The sequence below is a fragment of the Squalius cephalus genome (genome assembly GCF_949319135.1).
Source record: "Squalius cephalus genome assembly, chromosome: 3".
Lineage (NCBI taxonomy): Eukaryota > Metazoa > Chordata > Actinopteri > Cypriniformes > Leuciscidae > Squalius > Squalius cephalus.
Window position 1 is genome coordinate 1,128,357 of NC_137124.1, and position 22,981 is coordinate 1,151,337.

Here is a 22,981-nt window from a genome sequence, read left to right on the forward strand (position 1 = left end):
TCCTTGTGGTGGTAGTCAGGTACTACTGGCCTGTCCCTCACAGGCTCAAATGCGTAACCAAAATGACTCATTTTCGTGTGTATAGGACCTGCAGCTGCAGCTGCCTATATACCTTCGCAGATCCTACCATTCCAGTGACGTCATCAGAATGGCCAGCGTTCTTATACTAACAATTTTTTGTGTTGCTTTTTAAAGAAGCTATATTGATATTTTTAATAATTTTTTTGTGTAATTTACTTTTAATTGTCATAAACAACATGTTATCAATGTTGATTCTTTCAGTTCAGTTCATCTTTAAGCCCTATTCGGATGGAGTAATGTAATTTTACCACAGGACGTCTGTAATATTAATGGCCAATTCACACGGGATAAGATATCTCAGTAAAACTAGCAGAAGTGGGAGGGGTAACTCGATTATTTCTTTACCCCACCTCTCCGTGTTAAACTAGTCCTGTCCGAATAGGGCTTTAGTTCCCCAAAGTGTTATTCCGACGCAGTGCGATTTCCCTCGAAAGGGAACTGGATATTTTAAAGTTACCATAACCAACACAGAATGTTTGGAAAATGTTCTTAGAACAAACATTTGTTTGCTGGGAAGCAGCCTTCATTAATCCACTAGAGATTGCATTTACCCAAAGAAATTTAAAATATACTTGCACAGTGTTTGTAGAACATCTGTCTCTTCTCTTCCAGCTTTAGGATCCGCTCCTGTCCTGTTTCCACAGCCTCTGGATGATGGACGTATGAACATCAGCTGTAAGTCCAGCGGCTGGTATCCAGAGCCGAACGTCACCTGGATGTCAGATGAGCGAACGGCTCTCCGTCCTGGAAGAGTGTCTCGCAGTCGTGGAGCAGATGAGATGTTCTCTGTCCACAGCTGGACGGCTGTCTCTCACTCGGACGCTCAACTGGTCTCATGCTCAATGTCTCTCAAGACTGGAGAGTTTAGAGAAGGAAGATTGAACATACAAGCCATCGTCTCTTCAGGTCAGGGAACATCTTAGAACAGTGTTCTTCAACCCTGCTCCTGAAGGACCCCCAACACTGCACGTTTAACCCATGTGATAATGAGCTGATGAATTGAATCAGGTGTGTTTGATTAGGGAGACAAAGAAAACATGCAGTGTTGGGGATCCTTCAGGAGCAGGGTTGAAGAACACTGTCTTAGAACAAACATATTTGTAGATATCTGAACAAAGGCTGTTCACAGACAATGCGGTGTGAGTTCCGAAAATTTTCGGATGTGAGTTTGGTTAGTCAAATTAAATTTTACATTTTTCAACCATACAATTAAAAATAAAATCCCATCCTACATTTAGTTCTCAATCCTGTTTCAGAAGAAAAATGGATTATGAATGACATTTTTATGTTTACAAAGTAAAAAAAAAAAAAAAAAATCACTGTAATGGATTTATATATTTTGAAGATATCAAGATTGATCTGGTTTGTCTTCCTCAGATTCATCAGATCCATGGAAGGCTCTTTTCTTCACCCTTCTCATCTGTGCTCTTCTGGGTTTGACTGGGCTGATCCTGTACAAATACAGACATAAACTAACAGGTACAATCTGGTTAAAAGATTAAAATTATTTCATCTTTAAAAGCTTTTTATGCTGGTATTTTATGCTTATGTGTTGATATATATATTTATCTTTCTTTCAGGGAAGAAAACAGTTAAAGAATGTAGTTAAACTACACATATTTAATTTTAAGATCCAAAACACATGTGAATCCACTTAACAGCAAAATGTATTATGGTTACAAATTCTGGAGTATTTGTGGAAACAATTAATAATTAAATCTTCAAAATGAAATTTTCTCTCATTTTAGTTTGTGACGATGAAACTATGGAGCGTCTGACAAAAGAAGGTATCTGAAGAAGCGTAATTATTGCAATATCCAATATCAGCAATAATATCTGAAGCTATTCAATAAACTTCAAACAAATGCTCATGTGTATTTTGTAGCAGAAATCTTGTATCAGAACACATTTCCAGCAAATAGTAGTAACTGTATATGTCCACAATTACAGCTGTAGTTTTCTTTTTCTAAAACCTTGAACTATTTGTTTTTCAATTTAGATGTGGGAGACAAAATTACAGAAGAACTGAAGAAAGATACAGGTATTTTATGATGATATATATATGCATACACTGTACAGTATTTATAAAGCTTGTTGTTTGTTCCATCCTGTCCCTTTTTCTCTCCTGCTTTGCTCCAATCTCAGACTGATTAAAGGGTAACTAAACCCTAAACCAACTTTTTTTAGTTAATGATCTGTAAGAATGGGGCTTTATTAGTGCTGTTCATTGATTCGAGTAACTTTTTTGACATCTGGGTATAAAGTGTTTTAATTCTACAATATATGGTGTAAAAATGTCTGAGTGCTGCCCTCTTCAGGTTGAATGGTGGCTACTGCAGTTGAATTTTTCTATTGGATGTTTGTGGTGGCAGGTGACGTAAGCAGGTTCCAGCTCACCACGCCCTCCCTTGGTACGAGCTCACCACGCCCCTGGTACGAGCTAGCGTAGATTTATCTGTATTTACAGTGTGCAGGAGGGTACGTAGGTGTAGTGTTGCTGGTTGCAACAGCACTGCTGGACTGCATAGCTTTTCAGCAGACTTGGAAATTAGGCGCCAGTGGTTGCACTTGGCCTGGAAGACCGTGAGTGTGAAACCTGCATTCTCCAACGCAATAGAGGTGGAAATGGGCTTCTCCACACAGCTTGCGCTGAAAAGCGACGCAGTGCCAAACGCTGCTCCTCCTGCATGGACTCCACCACCGCAGCGGTGTCTTGATGTGAGTGAGCATATATATAATCACAATTTATGGTTAGGCTAAAGTTAATCCTCTGGGGTCGACAAACGCGCCGGCACATTTTGCTGGATTTTTTCACATAGCGGCAAAAAATATGAATATGCCTACAGAGAGCGCGCGCTATTGACATCAACTCGATAAAACTCGTCTTTACGTCGTCTTGCGACCCTGTGAGTCTCTCTCCATTTTAGAGTCTGACAGCAGGTCATCGTGCAGGTGTCGCTCATCAGCAATCACGCCACCGGCCTCGCGCCGTTCTCCCACAGTATTGAAAGACTGACATAACTAAAGTAATTCCTGGATGAACGGATGAACACTAAGAGCAGTGTGGTGTTTTTATGAGGCCAGAATGACCTTTGACCCTGAGCCTAAGAAGCGTAACTGACAGCAATTCAAGTTAATATATAAAAGAGATTCTGCCTGAAAGAGTTCAAAGAGTTATTGAGGTTTATAGTGTCTGGAGTATTTGTGGAAGCTGAATGATAATTAATCCCTCCAATTCAATTTTCTCTCATTTTAGTTTGTGACGATGAATCTACGGAGAAACTGACAAAAGAAGGTACTTGAAGATGTTGTTCTTTGATATATTTATATATATATGAAGAACTGAAACCGCTTAAGTGACGCACTAATCATTAAATAAACATTAACATTCATGTTGTAGCAGAAGAAAACATTAATATTACAGGTTTGGTGACTCACAAAACACTGAGTTTAGGACTGAACTATTCACACACACACACACACACACACACACACACACACACACACACACTCTCTCTCTCTCTCTCTCTCTCTCTCTCTCTCTCTCTCTCTCACATACAGTCACACACACACACACACACACACACACACACACACACACACACACACACACACTCTCTCTCTCTCTCTCTCTCTCTCTCTCTCATACAGTCACACACACACACACACACACTCTCTCTCTCTCTCTCTCTCTCTCTCTCTCACATACAGTCACACACACACACACACACACACACACACACACACTCTCTCTCTCTCTCTCTCTCTCTCTCATACAGTCACACACACACACACACACACACACACACTCTCTCTCTCTCTCTCTCTCACATACAGTCACACACACACACACACACACACACACACACACACACACACACACACACTCTCTCTCTCTCTCTCTCTCTCTCTCTCTCACACACACACATACAGTCACACACACACACACACACACACACACACACACAAACACACACACACACATACTCTCTCTCTCTCTCTCTCTCTCTCTCTCTCTCTCTCTCACACATACAGTCACACACACACACACACTCTCTCTCTCTCTCTCTCTCATACGGTCACACACACACACACACACACACACACACACACACACACACACACACACATATTGTGATTCCGCTGTATATTTTACAAAGTGTTGCAGAAACATAGTGTGAAGATAATCAAATATACAACTTCATTATGGGGAATAAACAATTCATAAAAGTTGATAAAATCTAATAATTTCTGTTATATATTGATGATACAGATACAGGAGTAGATTTCTTTCTCTAAAGTCTCAAATTATTTATTGTTTTAGTTGTGGGAGACACAATTATAGAAGAACTGAGGAAACATGCAGGTATGACATCATCTCAGTTATATATATTTCATCATCTTTAGTCATATATGCACATATTTGTAAATATGATCTCACTCAAATTGAAGTGTATTAATAAGTGTTGCATTATTTTCTTCACAGTTCAGATCACTATTGATCCTGGGCGTTCACATCCAGATCTGATGATCACTAATGACCGTAAAACAGTGAGAGACGCTCCAGGATATCAACACACTGGAGAGGGATTTCCATATCACTTATGTGCACCTGGAGCTCAAACATTTACATCTGGACGTCACTATTGGGAGGTTAATCTGGCACGAGAAGATACACCTCCTAAAAAGTACTGGTTAATTGGTGTGGCGAAACATGAAAATCTTCGTGTAAAAGACAGATCTGCTTCAAAGGACAGATCGGCTTTTACTCAATCAAGCGGTTACTGGTTCTTGTGTTCAGACGGTCCTAATGGCTTTTACACCAACTCTGATCCACCAGTTACTCTCTCACTGACGCCGAGACCTAAACAACTGGGAGTTCTGTTAGATTATGATCACGGTCAGCTGTCATTTTACAATGTCAAAGAGAAGAAGCATCTGCTGACCATGAGCTCCAGATTCACTGGATCAGTCGTTCCACTGTTTAATCCAGGAGTAGGAGATCCGAGTCCGCTTACAATTCTGGATTGTCCAAAAACAGAAGAAACACCTGTAGAGTCCAGTGAACCTTTACTGAGTAACAGCTCAAACGCCTGACTGACCAATCCAGTGTGTTTAGACAGAAGAGCAAATGTGAAAAAAGTAAATATCTCTTCTCAGATATACATACTAGAAAAGTGTATAAAATGCACAAGTAGAGCATCAAGCTCATGGTTTGATTCCAATCATGAATACTGATAAAGTGTACAGCTTGAATACAGCAGCATCAGTTCAACCAAACGTTAAGATACGACAACTTTAGATGAAGCAATATTATTACAATAATCCCATAACGTCATCAGATCAAGTGCTGCACATTTGCTGCTCACAGCAACACTATTACAGCTCGAGACACTCTTGATCTGACTGATTCAGGGATCTCGTCTTGCTCTGATACTGACTGAACTGCAGAACAGAAAACTGAACATGAACCAACAGTGTCTGACATTCATCTAGTGTCTGAAACAGAGATGATGAAGTGAGTTATTACAGTCTTCACATATTAAAGAGTTCTTCATCCTCTCTGTTACTAACACATATATCCAGAAACACATGAACTTACTATAACTATACTTTTACTTTCCTGCATTTAATGTCCCTAACCTGTGTATTAATCTGTGGTCCGACTCTAAACTTGTGTATTATGAATATTGTTGGCTCTTATGACAAACTGCTTGTTCCTCATTTGTAAGTCACTGATAAAAGCCTCAGATAATGAATAAATGTAAATCTTCAGTCTTACAGGAGGAATAAAAGTCTTCATGACTTTAAGATCAAGGCTCACAAAACATGATGCACAAAAATATATGTACTTTTTTACTGAATATTGATGGAGAAACATGATGTCTAAAATGTTTGATAAAATTGTCTAAAGGTGCCTTGACCAAATACTCTTATATTTAACAGATGATCGTTGTACTTTGGGCTCGTACTTTTCTCTTATAAAACACTGTAACTGATATTGAAATGCAGATTGATTGATGTTTGTGTTTATTTAATAAAAAACACAATGATCTGAAATGTAAAGTCTGATACAGATGGCTGAGGGCGAATGAAAGACACAACTTCATCAATATAAAAAATAATAATTTCTTGTAGTTGTAAACATTCTCAGAATCAAACTACAACAGTCACAGTCACTTAGTCTCAGTTTCATTATCATGGACCTTTAGTTTGTTTTCCCGTTTCCCTTTGCTCTATTTTCCCGCCACTGGTTTGTCTCCTTGGTTACAGTCATTATGAGTTCTGTGTTTCAGCTTAGTTTGATTATCATCGTTAGCTTTATAAGTTGAACCCTCACAGTCACTCTTTGTCTGGTCACGGTCAATGTTAGAGGTTGGTTTGTTTGCCTGCCTGTTTGGATTGCCTTTGAAGTGGATTATTAAAGACTCTTAAAACATCATCAATAATCACTCATCAACCTTGTGTGACAGATGACAGGACCAAACAAAGAAATGGATATTGTGTCTATTAACGTTACCACAAGGAGGGGCAATAGAGTTTTGGATGGAGGGACAGATTTTATGTTCCAGGTTTTGGCAGAGACCTGGAGCGATACGTGGAAGAGTTCCTCGACAGCTTCCATCTTGCCACCTGTGATGGCGTCTGCCTAATGGAGGAATTTCAGTGTGGTCTGGATGAAGATCTGCGTTTCGTCATGCCCTGCTGGACGCCAGAAGCTAACATCAACTTCACACTGTGGACGAATGGATCGGCGTTCACAGCCAGACCCAGAGCCCTGCCCACCGCCAACACACTGAACCGAGGAGACTTCATCTGAGACCCGCAGACGGAGAGCTTCAGCCTGCCGTGATGTGTGAGCCAGAGCTGCTAAAGAGAGGACAGCGCCGACCATCGTCCCGGAGCCAGAGCCCCAGACTGAGTCTGACCAGGGGTGTGAGCCAGTGACATCTGTGGCTGAGGGAGTTCTGGTGGAACTGGACACTGAGGACTGGCTGATAAACTGGGACACTGAGGTACTGCCTCCCACCCTGAATCATTCAATCATGTCTGTTCTTCATCATCGCTGTTTAAAGACAGCACTGAGACCGTTCCATTGACCTGTTGGGAATTGGAATTACCGTTATTGATCCCGTCCAGCTTCCCTCTCTCACCCTCACCTCAGAGCTCAGCCAGTCCTCCAGCCCCGCCTCTGCTGGATGCCTGCAGCCCTTCGTCTTCCCCGGGAACGACTTGCTGCGACGTGAAGCCTCAGGTCGTGCATCCACCAGCCCTGCCCGAGCGAGAGGATCCTGTGGCCGTGCCTCCGGCCTCTGATCCCTTCGCTCCACCTCGGCCCGTCGACCTGTCGGCTCCGCATTGGCTCCTCCCACCCTCGGCTCCACCAGAGACCCTCGACCCTGAGGCCCCACCGGCTCTCCCTTGGTCAATCATCAAGTCAACTTTATTTATATAGCGCTTTTTACAATACTGATTGTTTCAAAGCAGCTGTACAGAGATAACAGGAAAATAATGCAACAAAGTTGTTTCCAGAAGAAAATACCGTCCCAGTCCAGCTTAAGCAAGTTAAGTGATGTTTCATTTTTGTTGTAAAAAAGCACTCATTGTCACATCCTCCCCTTTGGTCTCTAGAGCCAGCAGTGTCACTCAAGCCCATCCACTCTCTGTCTGCACTCTGAGCTCCACCTCCATTGCCGACTCTTCCGTCGGTCGTCCCCCAGATATCGTCAGCCAAACCCCCCCTCCATCGTCTCTGCCGTGGGCTGTCGTCCTAACTGCGCTCTGGGTCTGTACCATCTGGCCACTCCTTCCATCATTGCCCTCATGGATTCTCCCACCATCAGTTCCTCCATGGAGTCTCTGCCTGTCTGGCTGCCTGTTAGTACCAGCCCTTCTCCTACTCCTCACCCTCCTCCAAAACCCCCTCCCTCATCTCCTGTTCGGTTTTGTTACGGCGCGCCCTTCTGGGGAGGGGGCTAATGTCACAGACACTCATTCGTCAGCTGCGTCTGAAGACTTAGGCAGTGACTTGTTGCCCTGCTGCCCTATCAGGCAATGACTTTGCAGACAGCGTCTGTGCACCAAGGCACCTCACGAAACTGATTTCGGACAGACTTCTGAGGCAGCCTAACGGTGTAATGATCTACAGCAAAATAGAGCGAGCTTCACTGAAAACTAGAGGAATATTTATTTACTACAATAGTGATTTCTCGCTAGAAATGACTTCATAAATGGAAAACATTTATCAAAAATTTACATTTTTACACACAAACTGACCACCAGCCGCAACTTTCAGACGCCATCTTTACGTTTCTAGCTCAACTGTCACAGAATGGAAAGCACAGGATTGTGGGATATCGAAGGATAGATCTATGCTGCCTTCACAAATCGATCAGATGAAGGAATCTCAGGAGACAGGAAGTGAACTCGGCATTATAAAGCAAACACAAACGAGACGATAATCAAACACAGTTAAAACACAGAACTCATAATGACGTAACCAAGGAGACAAACGAGTGGCGGGAAAATAGAATGAAGGGAAACAGGAAACTTGTGAAAACAAACTAAACTTCCATGATAATGAAACTGAGGCTGCGTCCTAAAACTGATCAATGCTGCCTTCGGATTCCAAGGTTGGTAGGCATCACGTCCGAACAGGGCCGTGGCTAGAGGATTCGGGCTCCCTTGAAAAAAATATTGATGTGGCACCCACCAATATCATATACTGTACAATAGATGAGCATGGAGGCCCACATATAACAGAAGATGGTGGTGTTGTTGTAAAACCTTTATTTTACAAGTTAAATGTTTATATAAAAATTACAACTAATAAAAATAAAAACTAACAAAAAGCAAAAAATTGTTAAATAATAATAAAACCAATTTTTAAAAAAGTAACAGCAAAATAATGTTTTCCCCTTCAGTCTGTTATAATTCATAAATCAAAAAGTAAACATTTAGAAATTGACAAGAATACAATCAAATAAAAAAAAATGAAATTATTTATTGTCTTATTTTTTTAATAAAGATAAAATGGAACTGGTAATATTATTAAATTACGCTATAATTTATTCATTCAAGTGCAGTGTGTTGTATTCGTGTTTTCTTATTCCCAGCGAAATAACAATACAACCTGTCTTTGAACCTGTACAATACAACAATACAACCTGTGAACTCTGCATTAAATGATTTCTGATCGTTACACGCTGTTGAGCGCGTTCTGTGGCCATGAATAATACCCGTTTCTTAGAATTAATAAATGATCAATACTGAGTGTTCGCTGGACGAACTGATTAATTGACTGAAAAATTAATTTAGCTACATCAAGTTAATCCGATTAACTGATCCAAATATTCATAATTAATCATAAAAGTATTAATATTTCCTCTTTGAGCTAATAGTTCAATGAATAACACATAATGACCCACAGGTTGTTGTTGTTGTTTTTTTCAATCAAGTATATACCATAATACTTCACAATCACTATTTTGGTCTTTGCCAATTAAAATTAACCATATTTTCAAGTCAAACTCTGAAGATCTCCAAAACACTTTAATTAATAATAAAAAAGATTGAATAAATCCATCTATAACCCTGTTAGAGGATCAGATTAAACCCTTAAACAGGAAAGATCAGATTGTTCACTTAAACAGGGTCAAACAAAATGCAAACCCGGATTTCTCTATGACAATATTCATTACCATGAGCAGAAGAACAGGCTGATGAAGCTTCTCTCCTCCTCCTCCTCCCTCCAAACTAATGACGTCATCAAAAGGAGTTGAATGACGTAGTTAGCAGTTTTCTACAGCATCTAAATTAATACATTTATTTTCACTAACAAAATATTCATAATTATATGTATCATCATGTGTGCTAAACGCACGACATGTGTTAAATTATTAATAAACGCATCCTGTTTTTAAGGTAGCGTCGTCTCTGTCGTCCTGATCATCGATCCATATTGATCTACAATATCGCACACCGCAGGCTTTTCCTATCCTGGAAAACTTTTTTCTACAGTGGATCCATGAGGGAAAAATCCTTCTACACGTCACTGTCGGTGCGACGAGATCTGTATGGTTTTTACATTGTTTATTAAATCGCCTCGTAAAAACCAGTAAAAACAGAAAACACACATGTATATGCATGTTCACACCGCAAAGATTATTACACAAAAACACATCTAATAGAATTAAACTGAATATGAAGCGTTATTAGTCATCTGATGACGTCTGTTTTATTGGAATCGCGTTATTTATAGAAAGTGAAAGTAAGGAGGAAAATCGGGAGCACGCTTCATAGATTCTGATTTTCGTCTATTTTATGGTTTATTTCGACTCTATGATTGTGTTGAACAGCTCATATTCATCTAAACCAACCAGATTACTGTGATTTAACGGACGAGTCTCTGTCTCCGGTGAGTAAATGTCTCCTCGTTGAACACGACAGTCTGATCATATCTCTCTCATATTATTCGCGTGTTTGAGGGAGAAATCCCGCAGAGTTTGTTTTATTTGAGTCTGTATTTTCACAGGAATGATGTCGATTATTATCATCGCTTTAGTGGTGAATCTCCTCATAGAGACTGGTAAGAACAAAACAAACAGGTTTGGATTTCATTCAGATGGCTAACATATTCCACACAGGCCTGCTATTGTAACGTGCTGTTCGGTTGCGTTTTCTCTCGGTTTGCCCTTTTTAAATAATATATAGCCTATATATTAAGTCTTCCAGTGGCGGCTGGTGAATAGGCTAATGTTCTTGGTGGGACTGTGGAATATCAAACAAGTCCAGCAAGCGTGGCACCTTGACTTTGATACACTTGATTATTCATAAAATCAACTATGATGTGTTAATTTACCAGTTCCGGTTAAATTTTGGAATACCTCCATGACCGATTTAAACAAATGAGACAGAGGACAACTACAAGAAAAGTTACACTTTACAATAAGGTTTCATTAGTTAACATTAGTAATCTACTTTAGTTAACATGAACTAAGAATGAACAATACTTCTACAGCATTTATTAATCTTAGTTAATATTAATTTCAACATTAATGCACTGTGAAGTAACATGAACAAACAATGACCAACTGGATTTTTATTAACTAACGTTAAGAAAGATGGTAACACTTTACAATAAGGTAAATTAGTTAACTACCTAGTTAACATGAACTAAGAATGAACAATACTTATACAGCATTTATTAATTTTAATTAATGTTAATTTCAACATTTACTAAAACATTATTAAAATCAAAGGTTGTATTTGTTAACATTACTTAATGCTCTGTGAACTAACATGAACAAAGAATGAACATCTGTATTTTTATTAACTAACATTAACGAATATGAATAAATACTGTAACAAATGTATTGCTCATTGTCAGTTCATGTTAGTTAATACATTATCAAATGTTAACAAATGAAATCTTATTCAGCAGTGACGGCTTGTGTTGGTCTTCCCTTGATCACTAGTCCGGGTTTTGCTGAAGACTACAGTTTGTCTGGTCAGAACAATGATTATTAAATGTGCAGAGGCTATGTGTGGTTCTGTGAATACAAAATACAAATATAAATATGGATATAAACATGTAAAAACACAACACAGTATTAATAAAGCTTATTTGGTAAAACTGATCAACAAAAGGTAAATTATAATATTTGAATAAATTGGAATGGGTGTTCAAATATAATGTGACAAATGGTGCGTTCAAGTCATGTTGTAAAGATCATATTTACGAGTTGAACACACATGAACGCCACCACAATGCCGTAAATACGAGTGGAAAGCTCTGGATTATTTTAAGCCCCGATCTACGAGTTACCACAATACTTAAAGATAGTGATATTTTCAGGCTTTTTTATTTACAGCAAAGTAAGCTGATTGCCTGCACAATATGATAGCATTAGATTATAACAATATAATATGTAACGATAAGGGACCGTTCGGTATTTATGGAATGGACCACCGGAGGAAAATAGGGGAGGGTCATGTCTTTTTATCCTTTGTTGAGGGGAGGGTCACCCACCTTTTGAATTCATGAAAACAGCAACATTTCAAAGTGGCTTGTTTGGTGCATGTTTTTCCATCGCTATCAGATGGGTCTGACCCAGCAAAAATCCAGTTTGGCGCTGTTTGACAGTGCGCGCGCGCTTCGGGGCGTACACGCTCAGAAAAAGTGCATCATGTCAGAAAGCAGAGGTTAACGCCTGTTTCACACACACTCCGTGTGCAGTGTGTATGTGCAGGAGCAGCATGCTATAGTGCTTTCACATGTGCTGCGTTTGCAGTGTGCAACTGATCCGCGGCTGGACCACAAACTCACTATTTTTATTTCAAATCCAGAAGTTATCAGCAACTTTTATTAAAAAAAAAAGTTTTGTCAGCATTGCGATTCTCTTTATACACATATACACACTTTAATAGACGTATTCACGTTTAAACACAATTTAAACAACGTATAATTCAATGCATACTTCTATATAGATTTATATATTAAGTTGCTCAAGCAAGTGGTAAAATATTAAACCATGTAGCCTACTTATATTAAAATCACAAACATTTTAAATTAAAACTTAAAATTGACATAAACAGCCGACTCTCATGTCTTTTCTTTTGCATTTCAATTTAATAGGCCTATAATAAATCTTGCATGTCACAAATAACTTGTTTTTCCACCTCCACGAATGAGACGAGTGTTGTTCATTATGTCGCCTTGTTGAGGTAAATTGTAGTTTCCCTTGCTTTACCCCGGTCTTAAAGTAAAAAGATGACTGTGAAAAATAGTAGTATTTAATTAAATACATTTATGGTGAGATTACTAGGCTACAATTTATTTAATTAAATGCATTTATGGTGAGATTATTATATTTTCATGTCAATCTGTGTTCATTTTGACCACGAACCATGCGCTGTCACTTTAATTCAGCGCGTGCACAGAGCAAAAATAGACTCGGTGTGGAAACTATCTCTGCACTGCTGTATACACACCGCTCCTGGAACGCGTTCCCGGACCGCATCCGCGCGCAGTGTGAAAGCTCTAACATGGGTACAGGCACCACATACGCACTGCAAACGGATCAGTTTGGAGGGTCATAGAAAAATGTATTGCTGGCGAAGGGAGGGTCAAGTCTATTTTGACTATAGATCTCAAATCTCCTCCGGTAGCCCCTTAAATAAAAAAACGAACAGTCCCTAAAGTTTACATTGGCTTCATAAGTGAATTAAAAACTTAAAAAAGCAAAACACACCTGATGCACTTTCCTTGTTCTTTATTTTCTAGAAGTAGAGTTTAAGATCTTTGCTGTATTTTTGTATAATTAATTAAGAGGACGTAACCGGCCATCTTACTCCGACGAAGTGACTTGAACGCACTGACTTCCCACACGTGTGCGCTAATGCTGTGCACATGAGCATGGCTTCTGCAGTCAAACTAAGATGTAAACAACTTTGAGCGCATACATGATGCCTGAGATGCAACACCGCATCAGTGCTTACAAGGAGTAAATTAGTGCTGTCAATCGATTAATTTTTTTAATCGGATTAATCGCACACTTATCGTGAAATTAAGCATATTTATCTTGTTTTTCTGTATTTTCTGCAAGTTTCAAGGACCTTTGAAGACTTCAAATATCCATTTGATTTAAGGAGTCCTTTTAATTATGTTATATAATAAATGTATGCACATCAAAGAACCCGTGAAAAAAACATTAAACTTGACAGAATTCACGGTTTAGTATGTGTACAGAGCAACAACACAGAGCTTGTTGTCATTTTTGACGAGTTAAGCTGCAATACCGAACAGGACCACAAGGAAACGCCTAATAAACCGCCTTGACTCGAGTGCATAAACCTACGATTACTAAACACAGCAACCTACACATGACAAATCAAACATTATCCTGAGTGTGTGCGGAAACAACTGTGTCTGTGCATAAATGCAGCGTTCGATCAGTGGTCGAGAGCAAACATACACGCTTTGCAGTGGCATGATGGGTTTTAACTTCATTCAGGAGATTTTGGGTAACTGCACAACTGACAGATGACTTTGAGCGCACCGCCAATGGTGTGTGTGTGTGTGTGTGTGTGTAAGTAACAAAACGACAAAAAAGCGACAAAACGACCAACTTTTGGATCCTGCACTTAAGCCTATAATTTTGTTTTTAAACATTTTATTATGTATTTAAAAGTTGCAGAATGGATTCATTTGGAGACTTCGAAATCGGCCGAGATAGGCAGGCATTTGCTTAGATGAATTTGTGTCTTTGATATCTCTGTGTGTGTGTGTGTGTGTGTGTGTGTGTGTGTGTGTGTGTGTTGTTTGATTACAGTATTGTACTTAACCCTCTGAGGTCTGAGCTGTTTTCTGGGCCCTGGAGGTGTTCTGACATGCTCTGACATTTCTGGTTATTTCTGTTACTTGTGACATTTTCATGGCTAAAGTCTAATTACACTGTATTCAGCACAAACTCTGCTACAATAATATATCAGCAGCATGTATGTAAAAGTTTGTAGTTTTGAGATAATGACATTTATGCGTGGTTTGTGAAAATACAAAAAAAAAAAATTCTCACTGAAATAAGGCCATGAAATCCATACTGATTATTTCTTCACAAGACTTTTGAAAATTGTATCACGTAGCCTAGAATATTTGCTCTAAAACTATGTGAAAATCACCCTGACTGCTCATTCAGAGAAGACAATATATTGATTAAAAAATTGTACGACGTGTTTTGTGTTAGAAAGCCTTATGCGGCAGCTCATTAATATGTAAGCTTTTCTCACCTGAGAAAGACAAAGAACCTCCCCAACGGCCCTATTAGGAGCTATACTAATATAGCTCCTAATAGCCCTATCATTCTGAGCAACCTTGCACAATACTGTAAATGAGGAGATTTAAAAAAGAATGGCTTTTAAATTGTTTGGATTTATTTACAACACAACATAACCCAAAGATACACAACAAATGCCAAAAAAACCACTTCAAAGACAGACCTTTGTGCCATTCCTAAAAACATTATACATACCTTTAATTTCCAAGGTGTTTGATTTTCACTTTACCATGTTCATGTTCCAGAGACTCATGTGAATGTTGAAGTCGGCAGGACTCAGTGGCATCTGGGCCCTGAAAAAAAAGTGAACATACTGATATCAAGAGAAAGGCCTGCACGATTTTGGAAATAAATATTAGATTTTTCTGGTTAAAATTGCTTTTTAAAGTTCACAAAATACACACACACACACACACACACACACAAATGTTTCCAACAATATATAATATAATGAACACAAGGTTTGTTGTGCCTTGTAGGCATAAGCTATGCGCAGTGCTGGGTAAAATAATAATAACAATAGATAGCAGTATAAATCTTCCAAAATATTTCAGTAACAACCAAGCTAGAGAAAAATATATTGATTATCATGTTACTTCAAATGTTTCCATTCGTTATGATGATATGAAATGAGATAATAGTAAAAACATGAAGCCGTTTGGTGCGTTTTGCTTTTCAAATGTTCAAATGATACATTCAAACGCGATCGCGCTGCAAAATCTGATACATTCAAACGCGATCGCGCTCAAATATAAAACATTATGGTTACCATACATATCTACGTTTGACCACATATCCACAAACACAGTAGGCTTAACAGTAAACACGGGTCTAAATATTATAATATTCCCCATATATCTAGCAACAGTTCAACTGCAATGTGACATTTATGCAACAATAACAAACTAATATGTAAAAATTTCTTACCTTAAATCTTTCTTGTCTTCAAATCGCGTTCTTCTTCTTCTGAGGTAGCCTAAATCCAATGTAAGCTCTGGCGCGTCTTTCAAACACAGTAAGGAGTAAGTTACGAAGTCTCTGCTTCTTTGTTTTGAGGTGATGAGGGCGTTTTACAGGTCTGCGTTTCTCCGCATGGATCATTTGCATGTCAATCGCTTGTGCGCTCGTAGGCGTGTTCAAATTAAATTTAATGAGGACGCGTTTGAGAAACTGTACATGCCGCTGCTTTCGTATGGATTACTTAAAAATAGAATATTTGTTTTTTATATTATTTACATACTTTAAAAATAGAGATTCCAAGCGTTGTATAGACATGCGTTTCAAGTCTGTGTGACAAACATTCGCTGAGTTACAGGTCATTTTCTGTCGCGTTTCAGAATGAGTTTCACATTGAGAGAGACGGCAGAACGCGCATCATGTTTATTTTCTTTGTTTTACGGAAAACACAACATTTTGTTTTTATTATGAGTGTACACAAATAAAAGAAGACATTTAACAGCTTTGAATGATGTACAACACAAGTATGTAAAATCAAAATCAACAGAGTATTTTGCACTGATAAAAAAAAAAAACGAGTAGATCACGCCGGCGTGATTGCCGACCTCAGGGGGTTAAGATGGTGGTGTTAGACTAAATAAATGGTCTTTTAAATATCATATGCATATCTCCGTTCTGTTGACTAAACATTAGGCCTAATCCAACTTTATAATTGTGTATCTTTAATTTGATGTTACAATTTCATCTACACATAAGTATAATTTCAATTGGTTACATATTTCTCATTCTTTAGACAGTTGTTGGAGGAGCAAGATGGTGTTGGAGGTGTTTGATGTTTTGTCAGATGAACCAGTCAGTACCAGTCATGTCAGTCCTCAACGGTACACAAAAGTTAAGGGAGTCTCAATCCTCTAATAGTGCAGTAACAGTTGATCTCACCCAGTCTGCAAAAACATTTACAGTGAGCTCACAGTCACACACATGACATGGTCTGTCTCTGTATAGTTCTGCCTGTGTAGTTGAAGTAATACCGTCTAATATGTATTGAATGTAAACTGCGGCTGAACCCTAGTATGATGCTGTTCTTGAATTCATAGTTATTGCTTAGCTTCAACACTAGTCTGTTTTTTTTTCCTCCGGTCTCGACTCGGTCTTGGTCTCGACTTGGTCTTGGTCTTGACTTGGTCTTGGTCTTGTCTTGGTCTCGATACCCTCTGGTCTTGGTAGTGTCTTGGTCTCGGTTTAGGCGGTCTTGACTACAAGTCTAAAAATCGTAAGGTCTCCTTAATGATGTGCCCCATGCTCCATTCATTAGTGCCTTCGGTTTGATCTATCCTGGACAGAGATTTGAGGAAACACCGGACTGCACTTTAATCTACTTGGAAAAATGATTTCAGAATACTTCAGAATAAATAAAGATGTAACATTTATTTGTCAGGTAAAATGTATCATGCCGATTACCCAAGTGATTAAAAACCAATTCAGAAATAATAAATACATGACATCAATTACTCAAAGATGACTCTAAAAGTAAGCAATGCATTCCTGACGGAGACACACAGCGGTGTGTGAGTGTGTTCCAAGTGTAAGACTTGAGGAAACACGGACACAGCACTGCATGGGGGATGTTCCTGGTTACAGGTTCCCAAAGACTGCTCCGTCACCTACCCTTAAATACCCAGACCAGAACAAAAGGGTTATAGCAATATTTTGTTGCTTTGGGTCAAGTCATGTACCCCAGGGGGTAACACTTGAGGAGAACAGGATTCTCCTAAGTTCTCAATCTTTCTCATTAAACCAATGACTGCAATGAAATTAAGACCATTTTACCAATCGCACTGAGACATTTAAAATGATACCAAACATGAAAAGGAAAAACAATAGATTCACAAGATACATTATATGTGATATATAGACATTCTCAGTGATCTTTTGGTGACTTGAATCAGGGAGAGAGGGAGGGTGGAGGGAGAGGGGGATGCAGAGATAAGGAAGGAGAAGAGTTTGGACGGGACAATGTCCTGTGCTCTTTCTTTGTGATCTTCTGTCCAGGGTGCGTTTTATTGCTTTATTGCTTTATTGCAGGGTGAATTTTAACTCAGCTTTTGTTTTAGCAGGAAAATCTATTCTTACACGCTTACTGTACAACTCCTGTGCGTAGCTCTTCAGAAACAATCACAGAATATGACAGAGCTTGTGTTATAAAGCAAAGCACACACTGGAATAAATAATTAACTAAAATCACAATGCGAGTCTCTATTCTCTCTGATATCGCTGATGTAATCAGCCTGGCCTTCTTTACATTATTGCTGTTTTGGACTGATTGTTTGAATGAATTCGATTACTGGATTCACTGAAAGCTTTCCCAGAGTTTAACGGCTTAAAATGGTCTGATCACAAACAGAGAAGCAGAATCGGGTTCAAGTCAAGTCAAGTCATCTTCTTTTATATAGCACTTTTAACAATGTAGATTGTTCCAAAGCAGCTTTACAGTGATAATAGGAAATTAAAGTAACAGAGATTGTTTTGGCTTTACAGCAGCTCTAGAATAAAGTTATTGTCCAGCTAAAGTTAGTTTTGATTGATTCACTTCCGTCGCAACGATCATTAGTTATTAACTTATGGGCCGCTAACACAACACCGCTAAGTTCCTCCTGAACTTGAAGCTTGTGCTCGAGCCAGTCCGCAAAGTCCAATAATGTGGGAATAGTGACATGAAGAGGATGTGTGTACCTCTTGAAACTGGACCTGAGGTGATGTGGCAGTTTGCTCATCAGTCTGGACACGTGACCCATACTCCAGCTCGACATTGCCTTTCTAGCCCAGCTGTTCCAACAAACCAGGGAATGCACAGTCTGAACATGCTAAAAGCTTTCACATCTTCGCTCCGAATGTTCGGTCCATACATCAGTTCTGCAATGTGTTGTAAGGCTAGCTGATGGGGTTGGCCATACATTTTATGGAGGGCTCTCATGGTGTTTGGTCCTTTGGGGAATATACATGATTATATGAGTTGTGGAGTGAGTGCTGGTGAACTGCAGGTCTCCACTCACCATAGTGGAGCCTCTCTCTCTCCTGCCTCCTCTTCCTATAACAGCCAGTTCCACAGCCCCACCACCGCTGGTTCCCTTTAGTCCCTCGGCTCCTCCTCTGACAACTCTCCACTGTGTGGATCTACCCAGGGTCTTCTGATCTCCAGCTCAGCCCAGTAAAGAGGATCCCCTAGCTCCGCCTCCAGCCACTGATTCTGTCACTCCACCTCGGCCTGTCAACCTATCGGCTCTACCTTGGCTAATACCTCCGTAGGCTCCACCAGAGACCATAGTCCTTGAAGCTCCACCGGGCTCCCTCATCCCTCCGGCCTCGCCTTGGTCAGAAGTCACCCTACATGGAGGATCTTCTGCTGCGCTCTGTCTCGTCTCCCCTTCGGCTCCACCTTTCTTCCGGCTCCACCTCGGTCCTCAGTCCACTGGCTACACCTCAGTCTTCTGGCACCCTGGCTCCATCCTAGACACTAATCACTGCGGCTACACCTTGGACTCCAGGACCATTGGTGTTGCCCGGTCCCATCTGCTCTCCATCTTTGCCTTGGTCTCCACCTCTATCAGCTCCATCTCCATCCATCGTCCCCCTGGTGTCGACAACCAAACATTCACCATCCCTCCTTTGACTCTGCCGTGGGTCATTGTCCATTGTTCTCTTTGCCTTTTGGTTCATGCCTTTTGCCTGCCCTGTTGCCGAGCCCCACCCTCTCTCCTCAGTTGGACTGTTACAGCACGAGGACGCGCCTTCCTATAGGGTACAGCGTACTGTATGTTCTGTTCTAGTTTTGTTTTCACTCCGTTTGCTCTGTTTACATTTTCCTTAGATCCCTAGTTAGTCTCCTAGGCTGTTATTTAGTTCTACCAGTTCTGTTTCACGCTAATTACTCCCCATCTATTTAATAGTGGTCGACCGATATGGGATTTTTAATGGCCGATGCCGATGCCGATATTGAGAAAGCAATCTGGCCGATTGGCCGATATGAGGCCGATACAATACATGTGAATACAGTAAATGAGAGACATGAATATTGGTGAAACTAAATGAACATTTATTGTACATACTATTTATGCAAAATTCTTTTTGCAATAAAAAATATTTACTAAGAAATTAAAATGTAAACAAAAAGGTAAGGTAACACTTCAATAAATAAAGTTTTAGTGCAACTAAAACTATTTATTTGTAACCTGCAGTAAGCAGCAGTCATTTTTTCAGTCACATAAATAATTACTGCTGCTTACTGCAGGTTACAACAAATAACATTTATCATTAATGAACCAATCTAAAGAATATTCATAATGACAAAATAGTATGTGAGATTACATACATTTTATGTACAACATAGTTAAATATAAATCTCACATAGTTTATTTACACTATTTACTTTAAAATAGTTTAAATAGTTCAACCTTTTTTTAAGGTTGTTTTACTTCAAGTATATTTAAATAATAATGATTTATGTGTTTAGTTTTGCTTGTGTGTTTCTTTAAAACGTTGCAAGCCGTCACATGTATTTGCATGACATACATGAACATATGAAAATGTATACTGCACACGATATTACGCCAATCATGGATAAATAAATACAGTAGATAGTGAATAACATTTTCAAGGATTTATTTTTAAATGTAATATTATTACATAGTGTTCTCCTCTCATCCACCTCACGCGACCAACTGATCTGTAATGAACGCGACCCAGCTTTTCCGTGCACGCGAGTCCGTTGGAAAACAGCGTCTAGTTTAAATGTAACCCGAGAACAACGCGCGTATCTGAGGAACAGCCAGTCACAGGATTTTTGACTGTTTGTGAGGTAAAATGTTTTCAGTTGTGTTTGAATTCGTTTATATCACATCTGTGACCCCCACTGGAGCTACCGCTGGGCTGCGGATCTGACATATCACGGTACTGTTTGAATAGACTCTGCTGCACGCCGGAGTGTTTTTGTGTGTAACACAATGTAGCGTCAGGTTAGAAAGCGAATGCGAATGGTCATTTACTGTGTCTGTCAGATGTCTGCTTCACTTCTGAGTGGCTTGTTTTACGGTGCTGGGCGGAGCAGAGCGAGTGTATTCAGTTCATTCACGCTCGCTCTGTTCGCGTCAGTGGAAAAAAGCGCGAATGCACAGTCACAAACTGTTTTGAAATATATCGGCCAAACGGAAAGATTTATCGGCCGATGCCGATATCTAAAAAATTCCAAATATCGGCCGATATATCGGCCTCGGCGATATATCGGTCGACCACTACTATTTAAGCCTTGAGTTCTCCTTAGTTCGTAGTCTGTTATCGTCTATTTACGTGGTTGTGTTTGTATTATTATTGTTGTTGTTATCTCCTGCGATCCCCTTTCTGTTTCTGTTGTGGATTTATTAAAGATTTATTTATTTTTTCTTCCCCTGTGTCGAGCACTTCAATACAGCCACCAGCCGTGACAGCTATAGATCAACAAATGTTCATATTTATTGAGTAAATCATATATATCAACACTTTCCATTGGATATTATGGCACTGGGTTACAATTACACATTGTAGGTTATTTAGGATAATGTGACACTAAACTAAAACCCGAATGCTATAACTCTTGACAACAAGGTCATTTCAAAACGATTGCTTGCTTCCATGATTAAAAAAAAAAAAAAAAAAAAAAAAATGAAAAACTGTATCTTAACAATTATATAAGCAAAAGAAAAAGCAAATATGTTTGGCGCACAATAAACTAATCAAACACGTTTAAATTCAGTGGAAAATCAAATGAAGAATTACAAATGCTCATTATGTAAGATATACAAACAAATACAGTTTATGCTTAGAATATTTGCACTAATGCATATGCATTATTGACTAAGGCATGGTATATTTCATTGGGTGTGTCTTTCTGTCTCTCTCAGTGTCGTTCACTGTTGTGGTTCCTCGTGATCAGATAGTGGCTCATGTCGGGTCCACAGTCACTCTGCCCTGCTGGATCTCTCCTCCTGAGAACGCTGAAACTCTGGAGATCCGCTGGTACCGTCAAGAGTTCAGCAACCCTGTTCTCCTCTATCAGCATGGGAAGATCCAGGACGGCCAGGAGGAATCGTTCAGGAACAGAAGCTCACTGACTCTGCGCTCAGATCTGTCTGGTGGACTGAAGGATGGAGACGTCTCTCTACGCCTGGAGAAACTCAGGATTCAGGATGAAGGTTCATTTCACTGTTATGTCAGTGGAGAAAGTGAATATGACAGCAGAGAGGTGGTTCTCAAAGTCACTGGTGAGTCAAAATCTACAATTCATTGTTTTATAAGGTTCTACACCTTATTAAAGATATAGTTCACGATTTGTTGCATGAGTAAGCTTTTCTCCAGATTTCTACTAATCTATCTCTGTAACCAATAGAATATCAAACCCATTTTTTAAGGAATGCTGCCATCATTTTCCAAAGAAATGGTCAAGCACCCTCCACTGAACCATTAGCAGGGGCGCGGGAAGAGTTTTTAGGTTGGGGGTGCTGATTTTTTGGGGGGGGGGGGGGGGGGGGGGGGGGTAGGGGCGTCACCACTTTTGAATAAGAAACAATATCAAGACTATAAAACTCGTCAAATCTCCGCGAATCACAACAAGCGTATCAGTGAGAACGCTTGTTCAAATAGCGCTCACTCAAACCTGACTGCACATCACATTTTTTACTTTATTGATTCTGCTTTTATTCGTAACGCAATGGACCGGTCAACGAACGCGACATAAATTAATCCTTAAAGAATGGGACTTTATGTTTTGTTCATTTGCACAAAAATAATAAATAACTTACCGTAGCCTATTTTATAAGTCGCTCCAGAGTCGCATAATGCATAATAAGTCAAAAAATGCGTCACGAGGAAGAAAAAACATATAGGCCAATAGCTTAAGTCGCACTGGACGAAGTCGCATTTTTTTAGAAATTTATTTCACACACACACAAAAAAAAAACATGTTACAGACAGTTCTCCGTTACGGACGTGAGCGCTCTAAAGCGGCACTAAACGAATGTTTTAAAACTTTCACAGAGACCTCAAACTGAAAGCACAAAGCCTGTCTTTAAATTTAATTT

At 39.5% G+C, this 22,981-nt stretch overlaps 2 protein-coding genes across 3 annotated transcripts in view; both read left to right on the forward strand.

The window, feature by feature from the left end:
* LOC307155302 (butyrophilin subfamily 1 member A1-like) overlaps nt 1-5,569 on the forward strand; it is a 62,444-nt gene extending 56,875 nt beyond the window's left edge. The window contains exons 4-11 of one of the 2 annotated variants that reach the window (XM_079865888.1): nt 694-987; nt 1,459-1,560; nt 1,662-1,682; nt 1,830-1,868; nt 2,081-2,122; nt 3,338-3,376; nt 4,406-4,447; nt 4,568-5,569. In XM_079865888.1, the coding sequence (XP_079722014.1) occupies nt 694-987; nt 1,459-1,560; nt 1,662-1,682; nt 1,830-1,868; nt 2,081-2,122; nt 3,338-3,376; nt 4,406-4,447; nt 4,568-5,178 (1,190 nt within the window). In that variant the 3' untranslated portion in view covers nt 5,179-5,569. The remainder of the gene's footprint in view (nt 1-693; nt 988-1,458; nt 1,561-1,661; nt 1,683-1,829; nt 1,869-2,080; nt 2,123-3,337; nt 3,377-4,405; nt 4,448-4,567) is intronic. The other variant, XM_079865889.1, reaches the window with a different exon arrangement.
* A 4,635-nt stretch (nt 5,570-10,204) lies between these two features.
* The window catches only part of LOC307155303 (butyrophilin subfamily 1 member A1-like), a 35,004-nt gene continuing 22,227 nt past the window's right edge, over nt 10,205-22,981 (forward strand). Inside the window, exons 1-3 of the mRNA XM_079865890.1 lie at nt 10,205-10,498; nt 10,616-10,669; nt 21,806-22,165. Of these exons, the coding sequence (XP_079722016.1) occupies nt 10,618-10,669; nt 21,806-22,165 (412 nt within the window). The 5' untranslated portion in view covers nt 10,205-10,498; nt 10,616-10,617. The remainder of the gene's footprint in view (nt 10,499-10,615; nt 10,670-21,805; nt 22,166-22,981) is intronic.